Genomic DNA, 17,862 nt, shown 5'->3' on the forward strand with positions numbered 1-17,862 from the left:
GAGCACGACAAAGTTGCCAAAGGTCATGTAAAAATGATACTGTCCTAGATACTTCTGATATTTTTATACTAAGCTTGATGGGATCAATAGGCCTGAATGGTGCCTGGCTGAAAGAAAAGTATCTTTGCAAAGTAGTAATTTGAGATGCAGATATAAAACACAACCAATTAGCAAAGCAGATGTTCACAGCACTGCAATTATCTTTGCAATTACACCAGGTCAGGACCAGACGTGAGACAGTGAATTATTTCCTTCATTCCATCTTAAGCCAGTCTAGGACTTCCTCCTCACCATGGTAGAAGTTGCTTTAGAAAAAAAAAAAGTTTCCTTTCTCCTCTTCTATCACATCCATTAAACTGTTAACTAAAACACAGTAAAGTGTAAACATTGCTTGAACAATGAGTTGCCCTGAGTGCAATGGCAGAAAGCATATAAATCTACTTTGCTAGGAAGCAAATAGCTCCTACACACATGAACTGTCATGTGTGATCTAACAAATAATGATAGAATGGGCTTTGTGTTCCCTGGGTGCTTTAAAAATTCTGAGATGCTCAAAGCTGCAATGTTCATTTGAGCAGCTTCCAGACACCAGGACAAGGCAACAATCATAAATATGAACCAGTTGTTAAGCAGTTGTTATTTCCGTAAACTCCTGAAAACCCACCTATGTCGCCAGGCATGGGGAAATTGATTCCCCTGATTGTCCTGCTTTATGTATGCTTTCATAGCATTTCATGGTGATTTCATGGTTCAGGATTTCAGAATTATTGGAATGACACTTGGAATATTATCAGTTCATCTAATAGCTTCAAATATTGAGTGATTTTGCAATGGGATCTCCTCCATGTGTATGTTCCAGGACAATTGCCCTCTTTGTACCCTGCATCTATATTCTTTTCTGTTGGATCTGTATCATCTCTCATGTTGATGTCTAAGTTAACATTCTTTTCCCCTCTGCTTAGATTCATATGATTGCACAGGTCATTTATTCAAACACCAGTCAGTGATATACTGAATCCCCCTCCCCCCAATGACATTCACTGCTAGAATGGCTTTTCCATGTCCATAGATGCAAGCCTACTGACACAAGGATGCATGAAAATGGCTCGTGGTTGGAAACCTGTTATGGCATCATGTGTACCTTCTGTATGTGCCCTAAGAAAACGATCTCAAAGATTTCTAACTTTTCTTTTACCAATTCACACATGGCAAAATTGCAGTTTCAGTTTCAGCAGTTTTCAGTGGGCATTAAATATATTTGACAAAATATGTCAAATATAATTTTGTGGTGAAAAAAATGTGAAAATGTCCCAGGGGAAAAAAACGATGTCCAGAGCAAAAAAAAAAAAGTATAAAAATAAAATACTAAGAGAGAGAGGGGGGGGGCAGAGGGAGAGAGAGTGGTACATTTTGGAAATTCCTAAAAGAATTAGAAGATGACCAAAACTTTAAAGGATTCCCGAATGAGACTTTGCCTAGAATTCCAAAACATCTAGAGTCAAACCTGCCAGCCATGCTGAATGAACTTGAAAGATAAGCCAATTAAACCTTTTAAAGAACTGTGGAAAATGGTACTTATTCAGTTCCTAAGCAGCAGTCCCCACCCTATGCGCTACTGCTATTCTATTTCCTTAAAAAGGAAAATGGAAATGTTTGGAGCAATGGCATAAAAGGCTGGTATACAAAAAAATTCTATAGGAGTATTATTCTCATGTCAAAAGCTTGAGAGGAAAACTATTGATTTTATGTCAGGACGAGAACACAGTCCGAGCCATTAATGAATAAAAATAGCTTAAATGTAATGTCGTATCTAATGCTACACTTGTATATTCACTTACCCGGAAGTAAGTCCGACAGACTTGATGGGATTTGCTTCTGGGTGTCAGTCCACATCTATAATATGACTATCAAAAACAGTTTTCACACAGATGTAGAAAAATATCTCTATGGATAGATAATAGAGCATCTAGAGATCTTTTCTTTCTTATGCTTGAAGTCTGCATGCACAATCACTCTCAAATCGAGATTAAAGGTCAACTGGTTGTCAAAAGCATGGAGCCGGGGTGGCGCAGCAGGTAGAGTGCTGTACTGCAGGCCACTGAAGCTGACTGTAGATCTGAAGGTCAGCAGTTCAAATCTCATCACCGGCTCAAGGTTGACTCAGCCTTCCATCTTTCCGAGGTGGGTAAAATGAGGACCCGGATTGTGGGGGCAATAGCCTTGCTCTGTTAAGAAAGTGCTATTGCTAACATGTTGTAAGCCGCCCTGAGTTTAAGGAGAAGGGCGGCATTAAAATTAAATGAATAAATAAATTCCATTTTAGATTCTCCATGGATATGCTCATGTGCAAAAATATTAAGTTCCAACCAAAATTTTTAATGCAGAAGGATGAAGGAATCCTGAAATTCCCACAATGAAGGAATGGATTGCAAAGATGTCAGAACTGGCAAAAAAGATCTATACAGTCAGAAATAAAAAAACACATACTTTTATAAATCACTAAAAAAAATATCTTTATGCCGTTTTTCTCAAAAAGGGAAAAAATGAAGTGAGGATTTATGGTTTTGAAGATTGAAAAGGGACTAAATAAGGGGCTGAAGAGATTCTTGTAACGCCAGGAAAGGGAAGGGATAATGGGTTTGTTTATAATTATTTTTTAAAAGGTCAAATATAATACTTTGCTTTTTGCATTTTTTATATTTTACTATACATTAGCTTGTTTATTTAGATTAAAACTCTTAATAAAAATTATAAAGATAAACCAAAACACCAGGTTCATAATCTCTTTTGGAAAAGCTAAGTGCTGGATAATATTCTTGCAAAAGTGTACCATGGGTCAAAGGTTTATGTATGATCAACTAATTAAAATGGTGATCTGAACTTAGCCAAAATTCATCTATTGAAAGGTGCTTAACTCTTCCTTAAACATACAGTTATTATTCAGAGTCTTATGCATGATACACACAAGAATTCCCGAGTAAGCAGATCCATCTCAATAGACAGATTCAGTCCATTAAAACTTGGGCTAGAGTTAATGTATTAGCATTTAAGATACTCTGGGCTCTTCTGTGTTGTGTGATGATGGAGGTTCTCTCGTGTATTTTGAAACAAAGAGCAATTCCGTAAATGCATCCACTTTGTGTGTTCTTAATCCTCCATTAAAGAGAAGACAGTATGTTTTATGAACATGAGAACTTCATGTTTGCCCAGATACTCCCATAACCATAGACGTCACGCAAATATATTTTCTGAAAGAAATATGCCACAATATTTTCATTGGTTGAGAAATGGCAGCACAGAGTGATACTTTTGTATGACCCACAAAAGAATGTGACAACTTGGATTCTACTTTTTTATATTTTATTATAAAGAAAGGTAAGATAAGCATTGTGAGTCAAAATGTGCAGGTACTGTATAAACAGCACCACAAAGAAAATAAAAAATAATTAAAAAAACATGGAAAACGCACTTTTCATAAATTGTAATTCTGCTTTCTATTTTTTTTTTCATAAATAGACAAAAATCCTTGTCAGCAATTTTAAATAGATGGACATATGGCTGAAAAAAATATAATAATGCCATATAACATGGATATAAATTGTCCATTTCTTGCTGTACACATAATAGAAACGAGTTTGGCAGGGTTTTTTTTTTTTCATTTGTTTTTTTATACACATCTCCATTATATGTATAACTAAAAAAATGTGCTACAATTAATATAAAATGCTTTTACTATAAAGTAAACTACTATTTCTTCCACAAAAGAATTTTAAAGATGTCTTTAGCACACTTCTAAAACATTTAAGTAAGCTACTTACAACTATCCAACAAATTATATTTTTCATGGTCTTTTTTTTTTCACATTGTTTCCTTCTCATATTTGCACTTTTGCTTCCCAGCTATTCTGTCCACCCATCTTCCAAACAATAGTTTTATTTTTTTATTTTGAATTTTAATTCTTTGCCAGACATTCAAGGCCTTTTGCATGTACAATATTCACACAGACTTCACATTTGTCTTGCACAAAGTTTAGTGCCTTTTAGCAAGTCACCGAAAGAGCGTCTCCTCCAGCTGAGCCAAGCCTAATGCTGTTGAGTGCTGTGCCATAGTCTGTGCGGAATCTAAGAAGCAGTTCGCTAGGAAAATGGTCCTTAGCTAAGCTGGTAGCAAGCAAGAAAGTTGCGTGCAGGATGGGGTGAACCTTTGTAAATGTTGCTCTTTTATGACCTATGCATGGTTGGCTTCCACATACAGTAGACTTCTGAGAAGAAAGAGTAAAGGAAGGAAGGAAGGAAGGAGGAAGAAAAGATAGGAAAAGAAACCACCCAAAGGACAGGCTGCTCTCAGAATCAAGATATGAAGCCATGCTCTCTTTTCCATGTGACTTGCTTGATGCCCACCTGGTTAGCCTGTGTCACAGACTCACTTAAGTGTCCTTCCTTGTCACCTTTGCAGAATGGAGATGTCAGGGCTTAAGTGAGGTAGAGTGACTTGTCCCTTGGCAGCATGCTGTAAGAAGAAAAGAAAGAAAGAGGGGATGTGAGATTGTGAGAGGCTGCTAACCGCCTTCTGCCGCACACGAATCCAAGCGACCGGTTAGGTCCCACAGAGTGGGCCTTCTACGGGTCCCGTCAACAAAACAATGTCGTTTGGCGGGGCCCAGGGGAAGAGCCTTCTCTGTGGCGGCCCCGACCCTCTGGAACCAACTCCCCCTGGATATTAGAATTGCTCCCACCCTCCTCGCCTTTCGTAAGCTCCTAAAAACCCACCTCTGCCGTCAGGCATGGGGGAACTGAGATATTCTTTCCCCCTAGGCCTTTACAATTTATGCATGGTATGTTTGTTTGTATGCATGTTTGGTTTTAGAAATAAGGGTTTTTTAGCTGTTTTAGTATTGGATTTACATGCTGTTTTTATTCTGTTCTTAGCCGCCCCGCGTCTGCGGAGAGGGGCGGCATACAAATCCAATAAATAAAATAAAATAAATAAATAAATAAATAAATACATACATACATACATAATACATAAATAAATACATAAATAAATAAATAAATAAATAAATTAAAAAACAACAACAACACAGAATAGCAGCGATGAGATTAGTAGGTACCCATGTGTTGTACCTCTGCATTGTGAGGTCCACATTGTAAAAGACAGTAGGGAAATTAAAAATCAACAACTTGTCTGTGTCTACTTGAAATTCAACCATATCTGAATAATTTAATTATAACACTTACTTACTTACTTATTTGATTATTTGATTTATATGCCGCCCCTCTCTGAGGGCTCGGGGCGGCTTACAACATATAAAAAGAACAATAAAATACAGTATCTAAATCCAATTAATTAAAACTAGGGGGACAAATCTAAAATCTCCAATAATGTTAAAAATCTATCATACTCATTCTAACAGCAATCATACGAAAACATTTGTCGGCCATGGGGTCAAGATCTAATTGCCCCAAGCCTGGTGGTATAAATGAGTTTTAAGACTCTTGCGGAAGGTGGGGGGGGGGGCAGTACGAATCTCCGGGGGGGGGGAGCTGATTCCAGAGGCCCTCCCCTAGAGAAGGATCTTCATCTGGACCCGCCAAGCGACATTGTCTAGTTGACAGGACCTGGAGAAGGTCGACTTTGTGGGACCTAACTGGTCGCTGGGAATTATATGGAAGAAAGTGGTCCCGCAAGTAGTCTGGTCCGATGCCATTTAAGGATTTATAAGTCATTACATCATATAAGTGTGAGCTCTGCATAGCTTATTGCACCGCCCCTAAATATTAGGCAAGGGCACTATAGTAATCCCTCCCTACTTCACGGTTCATTCGCTACTTCACAGATTTTCAAAGAGGGCTTAAATCCACTAAATCCATTGAAATTTTTAAATCCATTAAAAATTCATAAAATTCTTCTACAGTACTACTGTACTCTATTAAATAAACTGGTAGGATATCACATATAGTTCCATCCGAGAAACATTATGACTGTTTAATGCAAAGGGTGGGTTTTAAAAGTCCAAATACTCGTTAAATACATAAAAAATATATTTTCTCTACTTCATGGAAATTCGTTTTTCACAGGTGGACCTGGAATACATCCCCCACAAAAAACAAGGGATTACTGTATAGGGACAGTCTCATAAGGAACAACAACAACTGCTTACAGGTAAGACTAGCTCATTAGCCTATCTCGAGGCAACTGACTCAGTTGGGAGTCCCGAAACCAAAAAGCATCTAAGCTGGTGTGCTATTCAGACATTACAGTACTGATGCATTACCAAAGAGATAAGAGCAATTATAGTTCCATTGTCAATCATAGCTGGGCAAGGGCTATGGCTGGGAATGAACTGCACGACTGGCTATCCAAATAATGGTCAGCCTTCACTTTTGGAGCAATAGTATAGGACAGTGGAGGATATGGCTTCTGTTCCGATGTTCCAACTGGCACTCCAGGTATCAAAGCATTTGCAGCTGTCTCTTTTAGAAGCCTGTTAGTCCAGCCAGAGCACACAAGTGGCATGCCTGATGTATTGCCATCTCTTTGCAAACTGTTAACCAGGCTTTGTTATTTTTGATTTGTTTCACAACAGTCCTTTGCATATCAACTAACTGGAAATACAATACTAGGTAGTGCATCAAACTTTGGGTGTTAATCCTCAGAAGCGACAGCCCAAAGATACCAGAACAATGCTAGGGTACATAGTTTGCATTCATAAGGTTCCAGCCTGAATTCTTGGCATTTACAGAGGTGAGGAGGGGAATCTGTAAACTTGGGGAATTGCTGTCAATCAGATAGTCAATACAGAAAGAAAATTTATTTATTTATTTATTCGATTTTTATGCCACCATTCTCCTTAGACTCAGGGCGGCTTACAACATGTTAGCAATAGCACTTTTTAACAGAGCCAGCAAATAAATGTATAGATATGCAAAAAAAAAAAAGAAAAGATAGTCAATACAAAACTAAATGGAATGACTTGAAATGGTCAAGTCTTACCTTCCATCCATAATAAAATGTTGCTTTCAACCTGTAGAACTATGGTGATGAACCTATGGCACGCGTGTCACAGGTGGCACATGGAATCATATTGGAAGGCACGTGAGACTTTACCATGTTTCAGCTCCAAGCACGCATCAGATGATTTTCGGCCTTAGGAAAGGCCGTTTCACCCTCCAGATGCTTAAGGGAAGCTTCCCTAAAGCCCTGGAGGCAAAATAAATCGCCCAATGGACAAACCAGAAGTCCAGAAAAACACACTTTCAGTTTGCCATTGTGCTGTTTTGCCGCCAAAGCCCGCCCGGCTACTTTCGCTTTTGCTATGAGAGAGCAGCCGTCGGGCAGGGAGAAGTGGCAGCTGCCTCCTGTGAGGTGTTGGAAAATGCTATGTGGCAGGCTGTTGTTGGGTGTGCGGCCATGCACCTTAGAGGGAACCCTGCTCCGGAGGGTTGAGGGAAGCTTCCTGAAGCCCCGTAGTACAAAAAACAGCACAATGGGCAAACCTTTTCCCAAACATCTGGTTTGCCCTTTGGGGCATTTTTTTTCATCTACCAGGCTTCAGAAAGGCCCGTGCACATGCGTGTAGGCAGCGCGGAGTGGTGCACATGCATGGGAGAGGGAGGGAAGGGGTGTGGGCATGTGCACGCATGCTAGCACCCCCACACTGCCTCCTTTTGGCACACGAACCAAAAAAGGTTCACCATCACTGCTCTAGAGTCTGGTGGTAACTATTCTTACAGCTGACACCACTGGCCCAGCTAATGGTCATATACAAACTGTGGATGTGCATTTTTAATTACTTTATTGTAGTATGTTGCCTAATCTTCGGAGAAGTGCAGCATACAAATCTAATAAATAATAATAATCTATCTAAATAATTCGCCGCTGTTGTGCTTAAGTGAGATTGGCATTGTGCTGCATCTTTAGGAGGAAAATTAATATGGTGATTATATTTCTAAATCCATTCTAAAACCTGAGACTCTGATGGACTGCAATACTCCCTACTCATGTGGTGAAGTGATACAGCTTAGTAACGTAAGGGGCTATTTAGGCCACAGCATTTAGCTTCCTGCTCAGTGTGGAAATGGGTGTTAAAGCCCTCCAACCTTTGCTGGAATACATCCAGTGAAGACGATCACCACCCTTGGAAATATGCTTTACCTTTGAATTGCTTTTCCATTCCTAATACTCCTTCAGATGTGCCTTAATTTGAAATCATTATTATTTTCTGCAACCTGGCATGGTAAGAACAGATCTTAAGTTCTGTTTTCTGCTCCATCTGGCACACGTTATCGTATCCTCCCTCAATTGTTCTTTTTTCAAGGCTACCTTCCTCTGCCACTTTTGTAGGAGTTGTGTTCTATCTGGCTCAGATCCTCCTCCCTCTTCTTTGCCTCTATTCAGTGCAAATCCTTTCTAAAGCATGGAGCTCAGCCTTGGATTGCAATACTCAAGATAGTATCTGACCTGACCAATGTAGAACTGAATGACTTGGGAAATACAATTGTATTAGTTCAGACCAAAATTGGCTTCCTTAATTGCAGCATTGTGCTGTTTGTTCCTCTTACTGATAATTATGAAAAGTTACATCTCTGCCTCTCTTTTTCCATTCCTGTTTGGTACGCTTAGCAATGTTATCCCAGTTTGCCTGTCAAACCATTTCCTCTCCCTTCTGTCAACTTCCACAGGTTGTAGCAGCAAAAAGCTCTCCCTTCTTAATAATAATAATAATAATAATAATAATAATAATAATAATAATAATAATAATAATAATTTATTAGATTTGTATGCTGCCCCTCTCCGAAGACTCTTAGAAATTTTGACTAGGACAAAGACTAATTCTGATTATTCTTTTAGTTAAAAAGGTGATGAATGCCTCCACCATATTGATCTGAATATATTTTATACTTGCTGAATGCTAATAGATATGGATTTGCTTTACAATGCAGGCTCATAGAAATACACTACTGCAAATAGACTTCTGAAATCTATTTTCACACTCAAACACACCCACCCACCTACACAATGCAAATAATAATCTAATTGTAAATGTTAAGATTTCTGCAAAATCAGCTAAATCCAGAAAGGCATTACCAAATTAAAACCTATAACTGGTTCCCCTATCTAAGAACTTCATGGAAGAATTTCAGCTAATAAAATTGTGCTACTTCCAAGTTATCTAACCCAGGGGTGGGTTCTGCCTTACCTTGCATGGGCTTCACTAAAAATGGCTAAAAGCCCAGCAGGCGCAGAAGTGAAAAACAAGATGGCGGTGCCTACTCAGTTCGGGGCGTGTCAAGCTGGTTCAGCAAGTGGGGGGAAATTCCCACTATCAGTTCTATAGAACCAGTCTGACCTGGCAGGAACCCACCTCTGATCTAACCCCTCTTTCTCAATCCATTCACAATTGTACAGATGAAAATATGCCTTTCTGACAAATCAACCCTTTTTCCCCATTGGAAACTAACTCATTGCAGTGTCAAACCTAACTAGTGTCCAGTTTCATGACAGATATCCCTTAACCACATACAAAGCAGGCTGCAATCTTGTATTTTAGATAGAATAAAGCACTTGCAACATTGTACATGTGGTGATACTAAATATTTCACCATCAACGTGTTCTGTTGGACATACTGGAAGTAGACTATAGAGAGAAAAGTAACTGCAGAGAGGTAAGAGTTAAAAGGATCTGTATATCCTTTCACCATTAAAAATTGGTTGGCTCTACTCTTTTTTATGTAGCAGGTCCATACTTACCATATTTTTCAGACTATAAGACGTACCGGTGTATAAGACACATGAAGATTTCGAAGAGGTAAGTAAGAAAAAAACGTTTCGTCCTTCCTGGCCCCTAGTCTGTAAGCTTCCAAAACCCTCTGCGCGTCCCGTTTTTTTGCAAAAATGTGAAAAATGGGGCACACAGAAGGTTTTGGAGGCTTGTAGAGTGCTTCTGGGTGGTGGGGAAAGGAAGAAATATGCCCCAGTTTTTGTGGAAAATGGCCCGTTTTTTCCCCATTTTTCACAAAACGGGGTAATTTTTGCCTTTTCCCAGCCCCCTGGAGCATTTTGCAGGCCTCCCAAACCTTCTGCTCACCCTATTTTTAAAAAATAATGGACTAATTTTTCACAAAAATGTGAAGTGAGGGTGGGGCTTTGGGAGGCCAAAAATGGCTGTATTCGATGTATAAGACCCACCAACAATTCCACCCTCTTTGGTGGTGGTGGTGGTGGGGAAGGTGTGTTTTATACTCTGAAAATACGGTAAGTGAATCATTCAAGATCAATATGAATTTCAGCCCGTTGTTGTGGAATGAAAATATACTAAAGCACTTGTTTGTCAAAGTTATTGGCAATCTACAATATCTGCTCTCTCATAATTCATTCATCTGTCCTTTTTACAGTTTGCACTTAGCATGTTCTATCTTCCTATCCTTAGCACAGAATTAATACGAACACGAATGGCATGGTGCTACAGTACCAGAGCTTCATGAATTTTATAAACTGCTCTCCCAAACACATTACAGTTATCATTATAAATAATTGAATTTCATCTAAGTGCATTACCCCTATTTTATATTTCTTCTCTCCCCCCTCCCCAAAAAAGATATTTCTTCACTTATTCAAATTATTTGGAAGGTTACATAATTTTGACTGCATCTGCTAGTCTCCAACATGAATTAGTGTGGTCTGTTTTCGTTTGGACAAAAACTGACTGCACAGAATTCAGCAATATGCGTGGTTTGCTTCTTAGCCTTAACACATGATTCAGACTATTCCAAAGTACTCTCATGAATGTTCTCTATCCAAATATTAGCCCTTCAAGGTAGATCGAGAAACAGATACAGCAGATTCCAGGAACACCATTTACTGTTGTAGGGTAGAATAAAGAATCTTGAAAACCTGTTAAGTGTTTCTTCTACCCCTTTGTATATTGAACATGATCAAGATGGCATTAGTTTGAGTTTATATCTCACAAATTGCTCTTTGTCAGGATGTTTTTTTGACATTTCCTTTTTAACAGTTCACTCATTCTGTCTCCACTCCTGACTAGCCTTAGAATTTTTTACATGAACAGTTTAAGAAATATAGCCTAAGTTGCAAAATTGTATTCAGATAGATATCCAGCCAGTGAATCTTGAATATTGGCAAGAAGCATAATACATGTATATTGAAACTAAAGTGAAGAACACTGAAGACATAGCAGTAGCTTTAATTGGAGAAAAGCAGTCACATATATCATTCCAGTAAACAACATCCTAGCAAAATAACAATTCATGGTGGATCCCAATTCAGATTTTTCTGAGAGCCTTAGGCTACTGGAAGTCTGGTGAGAACAAGCTAGCAAATGGAAGTCACATCATGTTGCAAAGAATGGCATTAAGCATCATCACAGCACATATATTCAGAAGATTCTATCCCCCAAAAGTTGACTCATCTTTCAGGGCTAAAATGCTCCTTGTTAGGCTGGCAAAATCCAGACAATTTCATAAGTCTTGGCTATTTAGTTTCCAAGAGATACAGATTTGCCCACATTTGTGTTTGTGGGGCAGCAGACATTAAATGGGGAACAGCTTTAACAGCATAAATGCTGCCACTATCTTTATTTTTTGTCTTCCTTACACTGAAGCCTTCTACTTACTACATTAACTACTATATTTCATGTTGCTGACTTTAGAAAATCCTTACCCCGTCCCATTATTCTATGATAAGTAAAAAGAACATTGAAAATTATGATGGCTGCAGTGGAATAACTTAAATGATTTAAAGTAAATGTTGCAAAGAATTATTGTCATGATATACTAAATGAAGATAAGTTAACACTTCTTATTACTTATACAAATGTACATATGAAGAAGCCTTATGCAAGGCAAGTGAGTTGATAGTAAAGAAGGGGTAGAATTTCTTTTGTAATTTAACCCATCTTTCTATTTGCTCCCTCTTGTTAGTCAGCTCTGTCCCTCACTCTTCATCAGCTAAATCATCCTGTCTTAGATATATTACTAGATAAAGATAAAGATTTCCGAAGGCCAGTCTTATCTGACTTTAGGGAGTGGTACTCATCTCAATTTCTTAACCAAGGGAGCTAGCATTGTCTGAAGATATTTTCATGATCATGTGGCCAATGCGCTGAGGCACACAGAACACTTGCCCACCAAAATGGTACCTATTTATCTACTCGCATTCTTGTGCTTTCAAACTGCTAGGTGGGCAGGAGTTGGGGTAAGTAATGGGAGGTTGCTGTGTTGCACGGTGCTGGGGTCTGAAACCTGGGTTGTCAGCTGACTAACAAGGTGAGTCACTGAATCCTATATTACTAAGTATACCAAACAAATTTTTAATAAAAGAAAGAAAATTAATATTTTCAATAAAAATAAAAATTTGGGGAAAAAAAGAAAGGTAAAATTTCTCTTCTGTTTTGTTTAGATTAAATATAGTTCATGCAATTATTTTGGGAACAAGGTAGGTTTCTCTCTTAGAAATGCAAAATTTAAATAAAAACACTCATGTGTATGATTATGTAATATGGTATTTTCTTTACTTCATTATTCCTTCTTTGTGACCTTAAATGATACATTTCCAATTGTGTAAACAAGTGCAGTTCGGAGAACCTTCTAAATAAGTTGGGAGTTTTTTATTTTGTTTACTGGCCTGCAGTGGTTAATCCCACACTCTCTGCTGGAGTAATCGTTGTCCCAGTCAGTATTTCCTGGAGGGTTTGATGCACCAGGTGATCGCGGTCCAACACTGTTCTGAAACTCGGATGAAATATGTGAAAAATCCTAAGAATACAAGACAAGAACCAAAGACAAAACAATTAGAACCCTAGTTATTAGCGGAACAATTTGGTTTTATACATAACTAATCCAAGAAAATATTTAAAAAGGGAAATCCCAGATGAAGCCAGTATGCTGATATTTGAACAACTGTGAACATGCTGAAGAACATTTATTTCATATTATTTATTATGTAAAACAATTTGCTGCTTTCCTCACTTATTCTAGCTTTACAAACTGTTGTTCTGGAAAAAAAATCATCTGACATTTACTGTCTTACTATGCATAAGAATGAATACTTTGCCTTTATTATTTTTTATTTGCAATCATAGTCTCCCCCCACACACATGAACTGCATTTCTCACTGCTGCAATGTATTAAAATAGCTGATTATATGAGGATGTGGCAAGAAAAAATCTTCATTGTGGTTTTAGCAGAAGCCATGTTATGATAGTTCCGAAAAAATGTGAGAAAGACCTGATGTGAAATATTGTTTCAGATATTGTCCTAATCAAGTCTTCTGAAATCTGAATCTCCAGATGTGCTATGATTGCTGTAACGTGGCACCGTTAAAAATGTGGTCCTAGTATATCTGGAGGCATGGTAAAAGCTGAAATCATAATAACTAAATTTACCTTGCAGTGAAGCTCCTGGAGGAAATAAGGAAATCATTATTTTGTTTATTTACAACAATCAGGGTAGCCTCAAAGCAGGGCAATCATTAAATGTAGAAAAGATGTTCTACACAAATTTAGTTTGATAAAACCAATGATGGAAAACATCCATTGTCAAACCTCCAGGTTGAAGTTCCCTTATTTTAGAGAATAGGAAATTAACGTACGGCTACTTCAACATCCCTCTGAATAATTCATAGTTGGTTTTGATTTAAATCACTATACAGTGATCCCTCGAGTTTCGCGATCTCGATCTTCGCGAAACGCTATATCGCGATTTTTCAGCAATTGTTACCATCTCGATCTTCGCTAAACGCTATATCGCGATTTTTCCACCCGATGACGTCATACGTCATCACCAAGAGTCACTTCTCTGTCTCTTTCTCGTCATTCTCTGCTTCAATCATTTTCTCATTTCTCTTCCTTCCTCATCTTTCCTTCTCTCTCTTTCCCTATCTCTCCCCCTCTTGCTCTCCAGCGGCCGCCTAGCAGCTGATCTGCTCGGCAGCGCAGCAGCAGCGAGGAGCCGAACATCCGGGTTTCCCCTTTCCGTGGGCAGCGGGTTTCTTCGGCTCCTCGCTGGTCCCCAATTCCGCCAACATCAGGCTCTCCACACGCCCTTTCGCCGTAACACGAGAGCCTTCCGAAAACTCTTTCCGAGCGCCTCAGAGCAGCACCCCCACCCCTCTTTGATTCCCTCAACCCGCCCGGCCCCTCGCTCCCCTTTTCCACACGGGCCACCCAAGAAACGGTTCATCCCGTCTGGGCTTCCCCCCCCTCTCGCTCGCTCGCACTCCCCCCATCCGTGTGCGTATGTGCGCGCGTGTGCACCCAGGCGCCTCCATCCCGGCGGGGACCACAGCTGCGGGGCTACCCGTCGTCGACCCTCCTCCGGCAGCTTCCTCCCGAGCCCCCACACACATACGACGGAGAAAGTGGCCACTTCAGTTTTTTTCCCGGGGGGCGTCGTCAAGCTCATCTCCAACCGAGAGAGGAGTCCGCGCTGCTCCGGCTGCCGTGTCTCCTTCTCCCTCCTTCTTCCACCCTCCGCCGCCGAGGTTACCAGGAAGGGAGAAGAAGAGTCCCTGGATGTTTCCCCGGATGTTCGGCTGCAGCGAGCGCCGAGCGCGCCTCCGGGAGGAGAAACTCGAAGCGCCGCGGACAGCAACCGGGTTGCCTCCGGGTCTGGGCTCTTGCGCTTTGCGTTGGGCGAGGCGGCGGCTGGCGCCGTTCATTGACTCTTCTCCCTTCCTGGCAACCTCGGCGGCGGAGAGTAGAAGAGCGATGAAAAAGAGGAGGAGGAGTCCGCGCTGCTCCGGCTGCGTGTCTCCTTCTCCCTCCTTCTTCCACCCTCCGCCGCCGAGGTCGCCAGGAAGGGAGAAGAAGAGTCAATGAACGGCGTCAGCCGCCGCCTCGCCCAACGCAAAGCGCGAGAGCCCAGACCCGGAGGCAACCCGCTTGCTGTCCGCGGCGCTTCGAGTTTCTCCTCCCGGAGGCGCGCTCGGCGCTCGCTGCAGCCGAACATCCGGGGAAACATCCGGGGACTCTTCTTCTCCCTTCCTGGCAACCTCGGCGGCGGAGGGTGGAAGAAGGAGGGAGAAGGAGACACGGCAGCCGGAGCAGCGCGGACTCCTCCTCCTCTTCTTCACCGCTCTTCCACCCTCCGCCGCCGAGGTCGCCAGGAAGGGAGAAGAAGAGTCCCCGGATGTTTGGCTGCAGCGAGCGCCGAGCGCGCCTCCGGGAGGAGAAACTCGAAGCGCCGCGGATAGCAACCGGGTTGCCTCCGGGTCTGGGCTCTTGCGCTTTGCGTTGGGCGAGGCGGCGGCTGGCGCCGTTCATTGACTCTTCTCCCTTCCTGGCAACCTCGGCGGCGGAGAGTAGAAGAGCGATGAAAAAGAGGAGGAGGAGTCCGCGCTGCTCCGGCTGCGTGTCTCCTTCTCCCTCCTTCTTCCACCCTCCGCCGCCGAGGTCGCCAGGAAGGGAGAAGAAGAGTCAATGAACGGCGTCAGCCGCCGCCTCGCCCAACGCAAAGCGCGAGAGCCCAGACCCGGAGGCAACCCGCTTGCTGTCCGCGGCGCTTCGAGTTTCTCCTCCCGGAGGCGCGCTCGGAGCTCGCTGCAGCCGAACATCTGGGGAAACATCCGGGGACTCTTCTTCTCCCTTCCTGGCAACCTCGGCGGCGGAGGGTGGAAGAAGGAGGGAGAAGGAGACACGGCAGCCGGAGCAGCGCGGACTCCTCCTCCTCTTCTTCACCGCTCTTCCACCCTCCGCCGCCGAGGTCGCCAGGAAGGGAGAAGAAGAGTCCCCGGATGTTTGGCTGCAGCGAGCGCCGAGCGCGCCTCCGGGAGGAGAAACTCGAAGCGCCGCGGACAGCAACCGGGTTGCCTCCGGGTCTGGGCTCTTGCGCTTTGCGTTGGGCGAGGCGGTGGCTGGCGCCGTTCATTGACTCTTCTCCCTTCCTGGCAACCTCGGCGGCGGAGAGTAGAAGAGCGATGAAAAAGAGGAGGAGGAGTCCGCGCTGCTCCGGCTGCGTGTCTCCTTCTCCCTCCTTCTTCCACCCTCCGCCGCCGAGGTCGCCAGGAAGGGAGAAGAAGAGTCAATGAACGGCGTCAGCCGCCGCCTCGCCCAACGCAAAGCGCGAGAGCCCAGACCCGGAGGCAACCCGCTTGCTGTCCGCGGCGCTTCGAGTTTCTCCTCCCGGAGGCGCGCTCGGCGCTCGCTGCAGCCGAACATCCGGGGAAACATCCGGGGACTCTTCTTCTCCCTTCCTGGCAACCTCGGCGGCGGAGGGTGGAAGAAGGAGGGAGAAGGAGACACGGCAGCCGGAGCAGCGCGGACTCCTCCTCCTCTTCTTCACCGCTCTTCCACCCTCCGCCGCCGAGGTCGCCAGGAAGGGAGAAGAAGAGTCCCCGGATGTTTGGCTGCAGCGAGCGCCGAGCGCGCCTCCGGGAGGAGAAACTCGAAGCGCCGCGGACAGCAAGCGGGTTGCCTCCGGATCTGGGCTCTCGCGCTTTGCGTTGGACGAGGCGGCGGCTGGCACCGTTCATTGACTCTTCTTCTCCCTTCCTGGCGACCTCGGCCGGTCCTTTTCGGGGCTGCGTTGCTGCATCCTCCGATGCCGCCCACCGAGGAGATTCCTTCGCCCGAACGGAGGTGGCTGTGGTGGGTTCAAGGGACCAAGAGCCGGTCCTTTTCGGGGCTGCGTTGCAGCCTCTGAGGCCACTTCCGCCTCCGGACGAAGGAATCTTCTCGGTGGGCGGCATCGGAGGATGCAGCAACGCAGCCCCGAAAAGGACCGGCTGTTGGTCCCTTGAACCCACCACCGCCACCTCCGTTCGGGCGAAGGGATCTCCGCAGTGGGCGGCGGCGGCGGGTTCAAGGGACCAACAGCCGGTCCTTTTCGGGGCTGCGTTGCTGCATCCTCCGATGCCGCCCACCGAGGAGATTCCTTCATCCGGAGGCGGAAGTGGCCTCACTCCGGCTCCAAGCGCGGGGCCTGGGCGGCGGGCAAGCATTGGGAGGGCCTCGCCGTCCCCTGGCTGGAGAAGAGCTCCCCTCCCCACGATCTGGGACGGCATGGCCGTCATCAAGTTAGTGCGCGGCGGTCCTGATGGCGGGCAGGTGAACGGGCGAGCAGCAAACAGCGGGTGGGCGGGTGAATGGGCGAGCGGCAAACGGCGGACGGGCGGGTGAATGGGCGAGCAGCAAACGGCGGGCGGGCGGGTGAATGGGCGAGCAGCAAACGGCGGGCGGGCGGGTGAATGGGCGAGCAGCAAACGGCGGGCGGGCGGGTGAATGGGCGAGCAGCAAACGGCGGGCGGGCGGGTGAATGGGCGAGCAGCAAACGGCGGGCGGGCGGGTGAATGGGCGAGCAGCAAACGGCGGGCGGGCGGGTGAATGGGCGAGCAGCAAACGGCGAGCGGGCGGGTGAATGGGCGAGCAGCAAACGGCGGGTGGGCGGGTGAATGGGCGAGCAGCAAACGGCGGGCGGGCGGGTGAATGGGCGAGCAGCAAACGGCGGGCGGGCGGGTGAATGGGCGAGCAGCAAACGGCGGGCGGGCGGGTGAATGGGCGAGCAGCAAACGGCGGGCGGGCGGGTGAATGGGCGAGCAGCAAACGGCGGGCGGGCGGGTGAATGGGCGAGCAGCAAACGGCGGGCGGGCGGGTGAATGGGCGAGCAGCAAACGGCGAGCGGGCGGGTGAATGGGCGAGCAGCAAACGGCGGGTGGGCGGGTGAATGGGCGAGCAGCAAACGGCGGACGGGCGGGTGAATGGCGAGCAGCAAACGGCAAGCGGGCAGGTGAATGGGCGAGCAGCAAACGGCGGGTGGGCGGGTGAATGGGCGAGTAGCAAACGGCGGGTGGGCGGGTGAATGGGCGAGCAGCAAATGGCGGACGGGCGGGTGAATGGGCGAGCAGCAA

General features: G+C 44.7%; 1 protein-coding gene and 1 long non-coding RNA gene across 4 annotated transcripts in view; one reads left to right on the forward strand and one right to left on the reverse strand.

The window, feature by feature from the left end:
• LOC139163776 (uncharacterized) overlaps positions 1-17,862 on the forward strand; it is a 67,132-nt gene that overhangs the window by 23,291 nt on the left and 25,979 nt on the right. Inside the window, exon 2 of the long non-coding RNA XR_011558523.1 lies at positions 6,078-6,162. This is a non-coding gene — a long non-coding RNA (uncharacterized lncRNA). The remainder of the gene's footprint in view (positions 1-6,077; positions 6,163-17,862) is intronic.
• TOX2 (TOX high mobility group box family member 2) overlaps positions 3,344-17,862 on the reverse strand; it is a 239,110-nt gene continuing 224,591 nt past the window's right edge. For all 3 annotated transcript variants that reach the window (XM_070744877.1, XM_070744880.1, XM_070744879.1), the window contains 2 exons: positions 12,643-12,773; positions 3,344-4,509 (listed from right to left, as the gene is read on the reverse strand). In XM_070744877.1, the coding sequence (XP_070600978.1) occupies positions 4,473-4,509; positions 12,643-12,773 (168 nt within the window). In that variant the 3' untranslated portion in view covers positions 3,344-4,472. The remainder of the gene's footprint in view (positions 4,510-12,642; positions 12,774-17,862) is intronic.

The sequence above is a fragment of the Erythrolamprus reginae genome, chromosome 3 (assembly GCF_031021105.1).
Source record: "Erythrolamprus reginae isolate rEryReg1 chromosome 3, rEryReg1.hap1, whole genome shotgun sequence".
In the NCBI taxonomy this organism is placed as follows: Eukaryota; Metazoa; Chordata; class Lepidosauria; order Squamata; family Dipsadidae; genus Erythrolamprus; species Erythrolamprus reginae.